This window comes from Cricetulus griseus, chromosome 6 (assembly GCF_003668045.3).
Source record: "Cricetulus griseus strain 17A/GY chromosome 6, alternate assembly CriGri-PICRH-1.0, whole genome shotgun sequence".
Lineage (NCBI taxonomy): Eukaryota > Metazoa > Chordata > Mammalia > Rodentia > Cricetidae > Cricetulus > Cricetulus griseus.
Genome location: NC_048599.1, coordinates 26,515,140 through 26,530,958, shown reverse-complemented (window position 1 = coordinate 26,530,958; position 15,819 = coordinate 26,515,140). Strand labels below are relative to the sequence as shown.

Here is a 15,819-nt window from a genome sequence, read left to right as displayed (position 1 = left end):
GGTGGCAGCAGAGGGAGAGGACAGCGCTCACTCAGATATTCTTTGAAAGACAAACTATTTGCTTTGTGAGGGGAGACACAAATGAGGGGGAGTGTTTTTCAGAGCTTGTGTTCATGGTGCCCGATGTCCCTTGGCAAAAGGCATCTGGGAGTCTTGGACAAGCAGGGAGCCCCAAGGCCTTATCTAGCCTGGGCCACTGTCCAAGGCCCATCTTCCTGGCCTGTCTAGGACCCAAGAATGACAGAGGCCACAGGCAAGCAGCCAGTAGTGCAACAGACAGAGGGGAGGGCCTGAGAGTCAAGGTCTGTGAGGTCTGCGGTTCTGGAGCAACCCTCCCTTGAAGGTCCTTGGGGAAACCCAGCAAGGCTGAGTTTCCAGGTTTCAGAAATATTCCCAGGAAGGGTGCACTCCCACCCTCTCTGCTGGCTGTGGGGCCAGATGACCAGATAAGGGTCTCTTTGATTTGCCCCTGTTTATACAGGCTGCTGCGGGCCCCCAGTTCTGGAAAGACTTGGCCACAGCCAGCCAAGGTCAACCAATCAGCCTCCTGGTCTCTGGGGCAGAGAGCAGACACCTTACCTGCTCCTGAGAGTTCATCACTCGCAGCTTCATCTGCTTCAAGTAGGTGGAGGTGAGGGGCATGTTGTAGTCAATGATGCCAGACACCAGAGGGGATGGAGGCTCATTCTCTGCAGGAATAACAAAAGGAAGCTCCTTTCAGTCTGTGCCAGGGTGGAGGGAGGGGTGGGTGGGAGGATGCCTCCGTGAAGGGCGGGGCCAGTGACCATTCACTGGTCAACTGTCCACCTGTGTAGTGTGTACAGCACACAGAGTTGAAAACACTTGCCCAGTTAGGTGCCAGCTAAAAAAAAAAAAAAAAAAAAAAAAAAAAAAAAAAAAAAAAAAAAAAAAATACGAGACTTGTCTGTTTCAAAAAAGATGCAAGGCCTGGTCCACATGGGGTTCCTGTGACAACCATGCGGCCCTGCAGCAGCCACTTCTTACAGGCAGGACATCTGTGCTTTGCCACAGTCCCACTTACCACAGGGCACAGCTTTGCTCACTCAGGCCACCTGCCAGGACCCTGAAGGCATTAAGTTTCCAACTCTGGCCAAAGTAGCCTCATCCTGGTAAACACCTGCCTCTGCCTGTCCCACTCCAGCCTCAGCCCTACAGCAACCCCCCCCCCCCCCCCCCCCCGCTCCAAGCACCCTCCAGGAGGACCAGATGGCTCACAGAGCTGAGCCAGGCCCTAGTCTACCCTCCCAAATCCTGGTGCCTCCATAATCGCATGCAAAGGAGGATTTTCCCTCCTGCTTATTGCTCTGCTGTCCCGGGCGGGGACCAAAGCTCTTTTTTGTTTGTTTATTTTTCAAGACAGAGTTTCTCTGTGTAGCTTTGGAGCCTATCTTGGCACTCACTCTGTAGACCAGGCTGGCCTCGAACTCACAGAGATCTGCCTGTCTTTGCCTCCCGAGTGCTGGGATTAGTGTGCACCAACACCCAGCACATGTGCTCTTTTTGTAGAAAATCTGGAATGTGCAGAATGAAAGAAGAAGAAAGAAGAATGAAGAATGAAGAAAGAAGGAAGGAAGGAAGGAAGGAAGAAGAAGAAGAAGAAGATTTTTTTTTTTTTTTTTTTTTTTTTTTTGGTTTTTTGAGACAGGGTTTCTCTGTGTAGCTTTGGAGCCTATCCTAGCACTCTGGAGACCAGGCTGGCCTCGAACTCAACAGAGATCCGCCTGCCTCTGCCTCCCGAGTGCTGGGATTAAAGGTGTCCGCCACCAACGCCCAGCTAAGAAGAAGAAAATTTAAAAGCATAATTGCACCAAGCAGCCTGGCATATGCTTCTGTTTATTTTTCCCTGCGACTTTTCTTTGCATACTTGATATCATAATGCATGCAGATAATTATAGTCTGATTTCCTCTCAAAAAAGGTGTTTATTTTAATTAAGTTATTTATTTTGAGACAGGGTCTTGCTTTGTATGTAGCCTAGGCTGACTGTGAACTCGTGATCTTCCTGCTTCAGCCTCCTGAGCACTAGTGGTAACTTTTTCCCCTAAACATTTTGCCATGGGTATTTTCCCATAATTTACCTGAGCCATACCGTTATAATTGGTTAGGTATGGGCTAGTGTAACCAACACTGTGGGGAACATCTCTGGGAATAGATACTGGTCTGCATTCTTATTTTTTCCATCATAGAACTATTCTAGGAGATGAAGTTTATGGGTCAGAAAGTAAAGTGGACTCTAGAATCTCTGCTCAAGGTGGCCATGAACATCAGCCTGGCTGCCTCTTCTCCAGGCCTCTCCTGTCCATACAGGCCTCAGGTCAGGTTGATTTCCATCAAAAGATCTCCATTTCATCAAATGGTAGGATCTGAGTCAAGCAAGGCGAGAACAACTTCCCCACCAAGCAGAAGCTGCCCTCCTCCGTCACCACCACAGCCAGGAGATAAGCTATAGTGAAGGCAGATGACAGGGCCAAGGTGCAGAAGCAAATCACAGGGTCATCTGTTCCACGTACCCCTCCGAGCCAGTACCCAACCAAAGAGATCTCTGCCCTCATTCAACACTGTGCCAAGTGAAGAAGCCATAGGAGAACAAAAACTTGTGGGAAATGTCTAGGAAGCATGAACACAGTGAATCTAGAATGGCCCAGTGAAACACTACTAAAACAGTTCATTTCTTAGCATTTGACTCAGTGAGAAAAGGAGAGAGAGCCTCTGAAACACACAGGCAAAGTCACCCCTCCTGTATGGCCAGGGTTAAGAAGAGCCCTGGAAGAGAACAGCCCCAGATCAGACTGGGCTCAAGACTTCTGTATACCCTTCTTCGTAGTGATAAATGTGTTTTAAGGAACTTGGATGACTGATTGAAACATGCATTTCAAAGGCACCAAAATCAGAGGAAGAAGTTCACTACTTCTCCTCTAAAGCTCTCAAGTCCTACTTGCACACAAAGAATTATACCTAAAAATGTTTGCTGGTCACCTTGGAGTCTAGAATACAGTTCCACACTGATGACTCTGATTCAAAATGGTAGTTATCAAATTCATGCCAGCCCACAAAAAAAAAAAAAAAAAAAAGAATGTAGCATTACTGGTGCCAATGACTCACTTGTGAGTCTGTGTTGCTCCTGCCCTGCCTTTATACTCCCCAGGTTTCCCTTCCAGATTGAGTTCAGATACCTGACACTGCAATGAATATTCGTGAGCACTGTGCAGATGGTGGGGAGGACTGGTCTTTATTTCCCACCCTTTCTGGGTGGGGCAGGGAATCCTGTGTACATGGGCCTAGCATGTGGGAAAATGGAGCTGGTCTTTTCCTCAATAGACCACCATCAACCTAGAGTTGACCTCCTTAACCCCAGGGAGCTTTTAGGCCCTGCTCAACCAAGACGGATTGGGTTGGAGGCAACACATTAGGTAAATGACTACAGGGACACTGAGATGGGGGTCACAGACAAGAACCATGTTCCTGTCTCTATCTAAATCATGGCGTTTCTGGCTGAGAGGTGCGACTTCACTTTAATTTCCTTGGAGGCGAAGTTGTCTGGTATGAAGTTGCTGAACAACACGGAGGCTGTGAAGAGCCCCCCAGCCTCCAATGGCCCTGGTCGTCCAGGGGCTCTCTGCACTCGGCCATCTACATAGGCAAGATGCCCTGATTTACACCGTACCTGGATGCCAGGGCTACTTATCAAGAAGCATTAATAAAGCAGGTGACAGTTTAGCTTAGGGGGAAAAGAGGAAGAGTGGCCAGGCTGGTGATCCGTAGGCAGAAAGAAATGGTTTTCCCTGGTCTGTGCTCCCCAAAATCTCCACAAGGCAGAAGATGCTTTTGGGACCCAGAAGGAGCCAGGACTGCTCTGGAAGAGATGAGCAGGATCCCTGTGACAGGGAAGCACACAAACAGCTATCAGGGAACACCGGCGCTGCTAGGCCATGAAGCACTTGGTTCCAGGGCAGGGGGCATTTCCAGTGAGGAAGGGAGCCGTGGAGCTGGCATGGGAGGTCGGAACTGGCTCACCACAGCAAGGAGAAAGGCAAGGGGGCTGGGGGAGCCCCATGAGCTCTGGATATGGTGAGAGGAGAAATCAACAGCTGCAAAGCCGAGGGTGGCCCAGTGTGATGCTCACAGGTGGGAAGGGTGCCATGGCGGGCAAGTCAAGGCAGAGTGTAAACAGGAAGAAGGGGATCCCCTTGGCTCTCTGGACCGGGAGGTCCTCTATACCAGGGCTGCTGCAGACAGCTGATGCTACTGCGCTGGATGCTGTTACTATGGAGAAAGGAGAGTTAAGAGGCATCACCCTACACAGGCTGAGTGATCCAGCAGGCTGCTAGGAAGAGAGGCTGCTGAGGAAGTGCCCCCAGGCAATGTTTCAGCACCTCCTTGCCAAGGAAAATGGAAACCAGCCCAAGTGCTCAGCCTGATTCTCTGGGGCTTTGGAAAGGATCAACAACTTAGGCTCTGCCCAGGACAGGACAGGCCAAGCCATGCTCGGCTCTACAGTGGATACAAATGGCACCTGTCAATCAACACAGATTCCAAAAGGACTTCACATTCTGAAGGTGCCCATTCTCACACCTGTTTACCTAAAGAACCCCTTAGTCCAGAGATGAAAGACGTTTCCAGATACTAGCCAGGGGGTATAAGAGTTCTGTTGGACACTGAAGGACATGTGCAAGAGGAAGAGAGAAGCCAGAAACCAGCCAGCCTTGTGGAGTTCAGACTTGAAAACCAAACAGGAATCCCAAGCCTAGGTAGAAGGAAGGTCGGTGGCTGGGCAAGCTCCAAGGGCCTGCAGAGTGGGTGGGCATCTGCATTATCCATCACTCACACGTACTGCTCACTGCGTGAAGGGGAAAACAGAGGCTGAGAGATGAGGAGGAGTAGGCAGGCGAGGGGAGGGTGTATGGGACTCCATTAGAGCCAGAGGGCCCTGGAGTAGCTCATGAAAGCTTGTTGAAGAACATAAAGTGGATTCCTCAGCCAAGAAGAACTGAGTGCATCCTATGGGCCCCGCATGGACCCCAAGCCCCAGGAGACGGTTGATGCTAGTAGCAATGCTCCTTCTTTGCAGCTAGGACAACACCACACAGAAGGGCTATGCAGCTTCCCACTGTCACACAGACAGACAGTGAGAGGATGGGGAGAGAAAAGGCCGGCCAATGAGGCAAGACAATGGGCAGGAATGGGACTGGAAAGCCCAGGAAGGAGGGATCTAGAAGGGCCAGCTTGGTCCTGGGAACTGCAGAGAAGTCTGGCTCAGTGATTCACATGCTCCCAAGAAAGCAGCAGCACAGCCCATGTTCATGGCCAGCTCAGGATTTGCAACCATGTCACAATGTGTTGTCACTGCAGAGAAAGCAGGAATGTGCCCTCAGAGGTTCCTCTGCCCAGGAAGTCATGCTAGTCTGAGGATGAGTTCCCACTGGGAATGGTGGGAGAGGTTGTGGTGTGGAGGCCCTGGAATCTTGAGAGCTTCCAGACCCTCTGCAGCTTGCTTTGTTTGTGGAGGGGGGAGCTGGGGACTGTTGGGCCCCACACTCTGCTGGGGACAGGCCACTCACTGGGGCCACTCTGCTTCCTCCTTTTCTTTCCAGCATGAGGCCAGGAAGCTGGGCAGTCTCCCAGAAGCCCCGGATGAGATTCCATCCTGTCCCCAGGCCCCCTTCCTCCCCACCTTCCTGGGACAGGAATGAGGCCTGCCTCTGGGGGGAGGGAGGGCTAGCAGGCAGGGATGCAACCAGAGAGAACACAAAGGGTAGAGATCTCTCCTGCCAGGGAGAAAGCTGGCAACCAGGATTTAGGGGCTGATTCCTCAATCCACGGAGCAGAGAGGGAGCCTTCCACACTCCGGAGTTCTCTACTGGCACCAGAAACCAAACCTTCCCTTTGAAGTTTAGCACATGGGTGGACACAGCTATTTTGCTCAGGGTTGGGGCTGACCTTACCTTCGGGGACGCTAGCTGAGAGTCTAGAGGGAAGGGGAAGCCACCTGGGCCTGAGCACCACAACCTAACAATGGGCCCATGTTCCCAAGGTATCCAAGTCCCAGGCCCTGCAGAGTGGGCTCCTTTTGTGCATCTGCACCACGGCTGCCTTCCACTCTGCTGACGAGAAAGGCAGTTTTACTGCTTTCCTCTCTAGGGAGGTGGTTGAGGGAAGTCTGGATGAGTGATTTCACCCAGCACCTCTTTGGGTCTTGGTTTCCTTGGCTATGTGCCAGGACTGACAACTCATGGCTATTATGAGCAGGAGATTCTCAGAGAGGGTTCCTAACCTGCTGTGGGACACACAGCACGGAACAGGACTGCACACCAGGTCTCCCTGGCCTGGTGCCCACTCTTCCAAAGGGCCATGCTCTGTCTGATTTCCTGTGGTCCTCTCTGCAGTGGGAAGGTCCGTTGCCTGGGTCTGAGGATGGCCAGGCACCTGTCCTCTTTCCTGTCAAGATAAGCCCCAAGAGAGAGGCTCAGCACACAGTCCTCAAGCTGGTTTATATTCTGCGCAGTTCTTGGCTGTGGGCAGCCCCCCCCCTCCTTCCTGGAGCTTGAGGGTGTCTCCTAAGGTGGAGACAGGGCTTGGGGGTGGGAAGGACCCTCCTAAGCTGAGACAGCCAGTGGAAAGAGGAAGCGAGTTGCTGCTAGGCTCCTCACAGAAAAGCCCAGAGCCTGAAGACCTTGCAACCTGTGGGGAGGAGCGCCCTCCTCACAGCTGGAAGCAGAGCAGGAGAGCTGGGAGGCCTACAGTCCCCCAGGGCAGCCTTGCCTCTGTTCCTTCAGGCAGCAGTTTTATGTCTGACTCCTCCAGTTGCTATGGAAACAATTAGGGCAGGAACAGGAGAGGACCAGCATACTTGGATGGGCAGGAGGATCCAGGCAGCTAGCACCAGGGCCCAGACTTGCAGTGTGGGGAGTGAGCAGAGTAAAGCCCTCTAGGCCCATTGGCAGGACCAAGGATTATTGGCCCTGGGACTAGGCCATGTGTGACAGTGTGACAAGCATCCCTTAGGGTCACTCTCTCACACTAGAGCCCTGTGCCAGGCTCACAGACAACCTCTCAAGTCTTATCAGTCCTCTTAGTAGGGACCCTTTCTAGCCCCAAGCACAGAGCTGAGACCCACACCCACACAGCCTGGCGTAGGAGCCGGCTCTTAGCAATAGAACAGCATTAGTGGGTTCTGGACCCTCATACCTTGGAAGCTGTTTAATGTGCCTGACAAGCGTCCACTGTCTACTGGGCTCCCAGGCAGCAAAGCCTCTAGATATGGTGAGTCAGATGGTGTCACAAGTTACTGAGGTGCCTCAGGGGCACTCAGAGGAAAACCCTGCCTGCTGCCTGTGTTCCTGTAACCTGGCTATCATCACATGGCTGACTTTCCCTCCCTGGGTGGGTGGGTGCCATTAGAGCTCTACCTGGCTAAGTAGCTCACTCTCCATTCCTGCTTTGTTCTCATGGTTGGGCACCCCCCCACACCCTGCTCCCGCCCCTGCCCCCACTCACTTTGCCCTGTTGACCATGGCTCATCATTTGCAGGCCTGAAGCCAAGAGAGGTACAGCATGTTATAGGGAAGGCCTAGATTAGTGTCCCCCAACCCATGACACACTAGAACCATGATAACTATGGCTAAATGTGCTGGCCTGTGTTACAGTCAAAGAGCACCTGCAGGCAGACAAGCCCTGATGGGCTCTTATGGTTGACAGTGTAGGGAGATATTGAACAGGGACCCTTGATGGGCTCACTGGGCCCAACAGAGCAAGGGCAACTTCAGCTAATCAGAGATTCTAATCAGTCCTTGCTGATCCACTGATTGGAGGTCACATGGGTGTGCACAGGGAGGGAGCAGACCTTAGTGAGGGCCCAACACCAGCAGGTGTCAAGGGCCAAAGGTAAGAGGAACATGCCTCATAGGGAGTGTGTCTCTCTCCCGAAACCCAGGTCCATATGTACATGAGTGGACAAACAGCCCCAGAGCCAAGGCCAAGTGGCTAGGATGGCAGCACCCAGAGAACAGGAAGGGTGTCCATTTCTAATCAGAAATTAGGGAGGAGGAAAGAAGCTAGCCTAAGCCTTGAAGGGCAGGATGGATGGGTTGTTCACTTAGGTGAAGCTTAACATAAAAAAAAAAAAAACAATAAATAAGCTGTGTGGTGGTGGGCACATAATCTCAGCATGCGAGAGGCTGAGTCAGGAGGGTTGAGAGTTCAGAGCCAGCCTGGGCTATACAGTGAGACTCTGTCTCAAAAACAAATAAGTAAACAAGTCATTGGTTAATTTAAAACTCAGACACACGCGAATGGGGCTCTTGGGGCGGTGGGACGGCGGCCCCCACCTTTGGGCTCCGGGCCGCTGGAGCTAAAGTGCATCCTCTTCTGACATTCCGTGCAGCTCATGAGGAACCGAGTCACAGCCTCTCTGGGCAGGAAGGCGTAGGTCTCCGCGATCTGCCAGAAAACAGTTTGTGTGTCACGTGCCACCTTAGAGGCAACTTAGTCACCAGCGACAACAAGGCCAATGGCCTCCATTCCTTGCTGTAAAACGAGCCACTTGGTTTTTAAAACTTGAATAAAGGAGATTAAAAATTGCAAACGGAAAGCATTTAAATCTCTACTGAGCAATATTCTCCCTAAAACATTCCATGCTGCCACTAAAGGGTGAGCTTATGGCCAATGCTCTAGAACACAACCACCTCTCCTCTGAGAGATGTATAAACTATGACCGGCTTGTAAATTCACTGGCCTACGAACAGAGCCCAAGGCTCTACCACTGGCGTCCTGGGCTAACTCACAGGCCAAGAGCCCTTTTAGTCAGAGCTATGGGAGGTTTAGTTTGGGAGTATCCAGTTTTCCACACTGTACCACTTGGGGCCTTCATGCTCCTCCTTGTAAGGATTCAGTTGAAGTCACACAGCTCTTGGGAGGCAGTGCTGCAGGTCACACCATCCCATACTAAGGGAGGAGAGCGGGTAGGAGGGAGGGAAGGTAGAGAAGGAATGGAGAAAATGAGAGGGCTGGGTAGGGAGCAGGGAGGGGTGGGTGTAGTCCCATAGTAAGGAGGCCAGCTTTGCTCTAGGTTTTGGGAAGCTCTCTGGTTCTGCTTTGGCTGTTCCTGTGATGCCACCTTTCCTCTGGCTGTCTAGAGCCCGGTTCTCCCACTCCTCTCCACTAGGGGGCAGCATCACCAAGCATTCCTGTCCTTACCACAGTCCAGCAAGAAAGTTGGATGAGGGCTTTTGGGGCCACTCTGGACTGTACTTGGTCCTTCTCTGCCTGTGGCCAGCAAACAGTCTGCTTCTATAGGGTCTACAGACAAGGACTCATGGACATTCTGAATCTCTGCTGCTACAGGGGAGGAGAGCTGGGGTTATACAGACGGCTAGGGTGTGCCGGACTGCAGAAGCCCCCTAAGGACCAGCCTTCAAGGCTCTCAGCCCAGCCACTGGCTTGCTGCTAGTTCCATGGCTACTCCTGCCAGCTGCAAACTCCAGTTAATTTTGGTGACACAGTTGTTACTTCTCAGCTGATTTGATGCTCTGCAGAGCAGGCAGTCTCTTTGATGAGCTATCTCCCTTCTAAATCCCTTGTCTGATTGCCTTGCTCTGGAGGTCAAGGATAAGGGCCAAACCAACCCCCAGCATCTCTGGCTGCAGCTACAAATGGGACAGCCACAGTGGAGGAGAGGGACAAGGTTGGCCCACTTGGGGAATGAGGACTGGATGATGGGGACTTTCTGCTAGGCAGGTCGGCATGTTCATCTCAGCCTAGAGCTCTGGAAGTCCCTTTCAGAGCATGCCGAGTTGGGACTAGTGAGCTCGGCTGTAGAAGGGCAAGAGGGGAGTTCCAGACAGAGCCAGGGCTGGGGCTAACTGGCCAAAGGATGAGATCCTGGTTAGGCTACCAAAGTTAGGCCTCAGAAGAGCTGAGTGGGTATGGGGGAAGAGAGCTACAGTTAAGCTGGAAGGAGGGATGAGGTTCATGCCAGAGACTAATCAAGCTTGCCTGTTCACCTGCACTGGACACTTTTCAAGGGACTAAAAAACAGCTCCCTAGCTAGGCTGCTCTCCTCGGGGTGCACACAGGATGAGAATGGCTATTCTTGCAGCCTGAACTGCATGGTGCACTGGAGTCTGTCTCCAGGGTGGGGTGGTGACCAACAAGATCTCCTGGTCTTGGCTGTGCCATGGGGATATATCTTATGGCCCTGGGTCCCACAGGGGAATGGGAGAGGTGAGAAGTCCTTGGAGCTGTCAGATGGTGGGGCAAGCCTGTAGAATCAGTTCTGTACTGCCAGAGGGACCCATGTGGACAACCACAGTCCCTTTGCTCTCACAGCATCTTTTGGTTCACCCTTTGGTTGGTCCAGGACCAGAAATGGAGCCTCTGTTTGATGCCACAGGCCCATGGGATCACACACACACACACACACACACACACACACACACACACACACAAAATGAGACCAGAAAGGCAATCCTCAAAAGATATCTTGTCAGGACGATGGTGGCTTTCAAAGGGCTTCAGTCCCTGTTCTAGAAATAGACACACATGTACAAAACAGAACCAGAGAGCTGTCTGTGTGTTTTGAAGGAGTTGCTCCAGGACCCCTGTCCCCAGTAGGCTTCCCTGAGCTTACTGTGTTGCTCTCAGAGTCTTCTGCCGGGACCCTGAAACCATGCATGGATTTCCCTTTTCTGTTTTTTTTTTTCCCCCAGTGTTAAAAACTAAGAGATTTGGGGCTGGAGAGATGGCTCAATGGTTAAGAGCACTGACTGCTCTTTCAGAGGACCCCGGTTCAATTCCCAGCAACCACATGGCAGTTAACAACTGTCTATAACTCTAAGATCTGACACTGTCACACAGACATACATGTAGGCAAAACACTGATGTGTATAAAATAAGAACAAATAAAATATTAAAAAAAACAAACCTAAGAGCTTTCACAGGCAGGGAGACCAGAAGCTATTTGCAGAGTCACTGACTTGCAAGGCCCATTTTTACACCCCAACTCAGAGACCAACAGAGCCTAGAGAGGTGGGTGGGGCGAGGTGGGGTGAGGTGGGGTGGGGTGTGGGGTGGGGATTTGCACCACTTTATAAGATCCTCCTTTTGCCCTGTGGTGGATTAGCACATGGTGGGCCTGGAACAGCTGTTGACCACATCTGGCCTCAACTCCAAAGTGGCCTGGGTAGCCAGATATGGGCTCTGGAAGCTGATCTGGCCTCCAGCATCCCTGGAGGGAATGTGTTCCTCCAACCCTGACTGAGATCTGGGAAGCATTTGGGAAAAGGGTTCAAGGAACCTGAAGCAACCAGGAACTTTCTCTGGGTTTAGCCCCAAGAGACTCCTGGGACCCTTGGACCTTCAGGTCACCCTGCTTGCTGAGGCTATGACAGGGTTCCCTGCTCCAAAGCAGGCTCTTCCTGTATCATCTGATAGGAACGCCTTCTGTCCTGACTCTAAAAACTTCAGACCTCACAAGCTTACAACCCTTCCTCTCTAAGTCATGGCTTTAATTCAGTTGCTAGAAAGACTCTTGTACTGAAGAACTGGCCTCCTTTAGTGCCTTGAACAAGGCTACCCAGTCCCCTCCTCTCTCCCAACCCTGTAAGTCACTTAAGAGTGTAAGAATTTTAAAGTCCTTGTGCCTTATAGACGGAAAATCAGACCCAGGATTCAGTTTTGGCAAAATACACAGTGACAGATCCAAAAACCGCTCATCCGAGGGCTTGATGAAACCCTGCAGTGCCAGGCTGTGCCTCTCTACAGCCATCAGCACGGGGTTTGCTTGGGGGCTCTTTCTAAAGGCAATGGGCAGGGTGAGGGGAGCACCGGTCTGCAGAACAAGGCTGAGGAGCTAGGCTGGGGTGGAGGGGAGGGGGGACAAGACATCCAGGTACCACCTCTGCCCTAGAAACAGGTGGCAGATAGGAAGGAGGAAGGGTAAGGAGGCGCAGGGATAGGGAAAGTGCTAGCTCCTTGGCCTTGAACCTCTGCAGGAGGGCCCTGGCCTGCTGGGCTCAGCCTTGGCCCTGTGCTGAAATTCCAGCTGTGTATGCAGCCCAGCCAGCAGCTGCATGCAGGTCATTTGCCAGCTCCAGGCTGGGCAGGGAAATGGGGTGCATGGCAGCATATGGACCAGAAGCCAGAAGTACAAACGGCTAGCTGTCCACTTAGCCCAGGAGCACAAGGGCTGGCAAGACCGGCCCAGCTCACCCTCAGCCTCTGCAAGTCCCAGAGGCCACAGACCCTACTAAGGACAAAGCTTGTTGCTGGGCACTAAGGAGCCAGGGAAGTCACCAGATCCAGATGGCCAAGCTCACGTGCCAGTGGCTGGCTTCATAGTTTGCCTCAGGAGACCTGTGGCAAGGAAGGATGGATACTGGTCAGTTGCTGGGCTCTGCATCAGCTAGGTAACCTCAAGCAGGCCGTGGCTCTCACCTTAAAACGGGGCACATGGCAGTCCCTGCTTCATGCCTGTAGCCTTTACATGGATCTGACTTAGAAGGAGGTTGGAAAGGGCTGAGGATGGAACCTGGCACAGGAGGAGGCCCGGTACTATGGCAGGCTCAATGATGAACAAACACTGTCTGCTCAATCCCAAGAGGCCCTGCTAGCTCCAGACCCATCCATGGTCCTCCCTTCTACGGCCTCACTTGAAAATACCCTCAGACTGGCTTCCTTCCTTATGGGTACATACACTAAGCAGCAGGAGGGGTGGGAAGACAGGGTGACCATCCTGTGGCCCTCAGCTTGGTTCCTTCATTCTCTGAGGCCCCCAGCAGAGGACCCATCCTAAAGAGAGATGGCTCAGTGGTTAAGAGCACTGGCTGCTCTTCCAGAAGACATGGGTTTGATTCCCAGCACTCATACAGCAACTTACAACTGTCTGTAACTTTAGTCCCTAATGCCATCTTCTGGTCTCCAAGGGTACTGTTTTCACATGGTGAATAGACATAGTAAAAAGCAAGCAGCTAAATACCCATTCAGACAAAGGTCATCATCTGAGGACAAGGATATACAGAATTTCGGGTTCTTCGAATCAGGACATTCACACCTGGTGTAGATGGGCAAGTCTGGCCCCAGAAAGATAGAACTATAGGACTTGAAAGAGAAAACCAAAAGGGGAGCCTGAGGATACCAGCTGACTGCTGCTCAGGTTCTGTGTGACCTTGGACAGCTGACTGCTGCTCAGGTTCTGGGTCTGTAACTAGGAAATGGACCATAGTCACAGGATGGCCATGCGGACTCAGCTGAGAAGAAAATGTCTGGCTTGTGGGCTCAGACCTGGGCACGAACCATGGGTACAGATTTAGATGTGGGGCCAATAGGGGAGGGAGGCCTTTGCCTAGCAGGGTCCTCCTGAAGGTTGGGGCCACTGTTCTGCCCACAGCTCCGTTTTCCACCTCCCTGGGTATAATATTTCTCTAGCGAGCCATTCCATTCCTTTCTGCCCTTCTAAAGGTAGCTGGTATACATGTTGCCTTCTCCATGAAGCCCCTCAGGTTTAGCACTGAATGTCCAGAGCTAGCAGTATCTTTGCTGAGCCCCCCTAGCTATGGGGTTCTTGCGCTCTCAAAGCTGGTCTTGGAGGCATTTCTCCTTTTGTGTTTATCTCTTTGCTTTTAGCTTCTCTGGCCCAAAACTGACCTCCTGAAGGTGGGAAGCAGGTCCTCAGACCCAGCGGCCTCTGGGGAAACTCACAGGGCTAAGCTCACACACAGGACACATCTAGGGCAGGCTGGCAAGCAGTCCATGCCATGCTGAGGGAGCACTGGCCCCTGCAATTCTTATTATCTGTGCTCCCCCAGCAGGCTACAAGAGGCTGAAACTGGGGGAGGAGGGCTTCCTCCCTGCCCTGCCCAGCCCCTCTCCCTCCCTTCAACCTGCTTCTCCTTTGTGCTCTGACCGCAGAGCCCGCCCCTCACCCTATGAGCCATCTCTGGCTGCCATGCCCTTGCCCCATGCCCCCCTGGATCCCCAAAGGCCGCTTCATCACGCCTCAGCTCCCTGCCCCGCCTCCCGCCCAACATGTGTGGAGCCCATGGCCTCCTGCCAAGGCCTGGGGCTGCCAGCAGAGGCAGAGACAGAAATCTCACCGCTCGGTAGGTTTTCTTCTGCCCAGCGTGCTTGGGGGCTTTGCCTGGCTCTGCGGAGCTCTCCACGTGCATCGAGTAGATGATGTCAAAGAAATCTTCCACCACAGCAACCCGCTTCAGAGAGATGCCCTCAGGCTCCGACAGGCCATCTGCCCCCTGCGACAGGGTGGACAAGCCGGGTTAGTGTCAGGGCTGATGGCGGGTGAGAGCTGGGCCCTGAGGCCAGGCCACAGGTCAAGGGAGGGGGGCAGGGACTTTGCTGCTCCCTGGCCCGGCATGGCCTCCAACAGCCTGGCTTAGGGGCTAGGGAGAAGAGGGAGTCCACTGGATCTAGGGAGAGGGTACCAAAGTCAGGGTGGCTGAGGGGGCTACTAAATCTGCCAGCAACAATGGGCGAGAAACACGACAACACAAGTACAAATTAGGAAACCAAGAGGCTCAATGTTCACAATTCAGACAGATTGTGCCAGACTCCCAGAGAGCTCTCAAATCACATGCTGTGCCAAGACCATCCTAGAAGTCTCTGGGGAGGGGGAGTGCTAAATAGATGCGGGGCCCCATCAGGAGCTTGCCAATTAGCAGTAACCTTTCACTGTGGTCCTGGGTTGGGGTCCCAGGGGACTGGCTCCCATCACCTGGGTGGCTCCTGCCTTCGGCCAGTCCTTTCTGAAAAGCTTTTCAGTGCTTTTCCTCCCTCCCCACTCCAGCAGCTGAACGCCAGCCACAGCACCCAGGCTCTTTGTGTGGGGAGATGCACGGAAAAACAGGCTGGAGGCCATGTGGACGTGGCAAGGCTGGGAGCCTGATGGCTATGGGCCCCAAGCCTCTTATCAGGCTAGCCTGAGTGCTGTCAGCTGGCCTAACAAGGTATGCCAAGATGGAGACTGAGTGCTTTGCAGTAGAGCGATGTGGGAGGCACCGGTGCCCCCCACCGGCTATCACACCCCTGAGGAGGCAGGCCATAGGGAGACTCCAGGGCACGAGTTCTAGGTGAGGCCAGTATGCCATGAAGGTGTTTCATGGTCCACAGAATACAAGGCCCATGGATCTGGGGACTCCTGCTCTCAGCCATCATCTCCCTCTGGGAGCTTGGGAAGGCCCCGGGGACTTCAGAGATCAAGGACAAATAGTGTGGAAGGGGTTGGATGATGCACCCAAAGATACAACTCCAAGACAATACTTTCCCAGAGGATGCAGGCTCGAGGACAACAGCCCTGTGGAGGTGTGGAATTCATCTGCTGGCTCACACCAAGGAAAATGCCTGGCACATGGTAGGTGATTGATAAACAACTCCTGCTAAGCAGGCGGTTGGCTAGCAGCAGCAAAGCAGCGTGGTTTGGACAAACTCTACCCCACCATGTAGGTGATGTGTGGCCCTGAGTAAGAGGGGAAGAAAGCACTCCACTGCTTACAAACTTCTTGTTTTGTTTTTTGTTTTGTGTTGTTCTTTTTTGAGACAGGGTTTCTCTGTGTAGCTCTGTAGACCAGGCTGGCCTTGAACTTGCAGAGATCTGCCTGCCTCTGCCTCCCCGAGTGCTGGGATTAAAGGCGTGCGCCACCAATGCCCGGCTGCCTACAAACTTCTGTGAGGACAAAATGAGATAGGGTGAATGAAGCACTTTGTACCAAGCCTGACAGGCAGATCTATTTCCATAAACACTGTTATTGAGAGATGCTTTGGTCTGAGTGTGGTGGTGCGTGTCTGTGAGTCTA

At 52.6% G+C, this 15,819-nt stretch overlaps 1 protein-coding gene across 1 annotated transcript in view; it reads right to left on the bottom strand.

Moving 5' to 3' along the window:
* Nol4l (nucleolar protein 4 like) overlaps window positions 1–15,819 on the bottom strand; it is a 119,038-nt gene that overhangs the window by 58,790 nt on the left and 44,429 nt on the right. The window contains exons 2-4 of the mRNA XM_027421460.2: window positions 14,107–14,262; window positions 8,344–8,455; window positions 580–689 (exon numbers count right to left, since the gene is read on the bottom strand). Of these exons, the coding sequence (XP_027277261.1) occupies window positions 580–689; window positions 8,344–8,455; window positions 14,107–14,262 (378 nt within the window). The remainder of the gene's footprint in view (window positions 1–579; window positions 690–8,343; window positions 8,456–14,106; window positions 14,263–15,819) is intronic.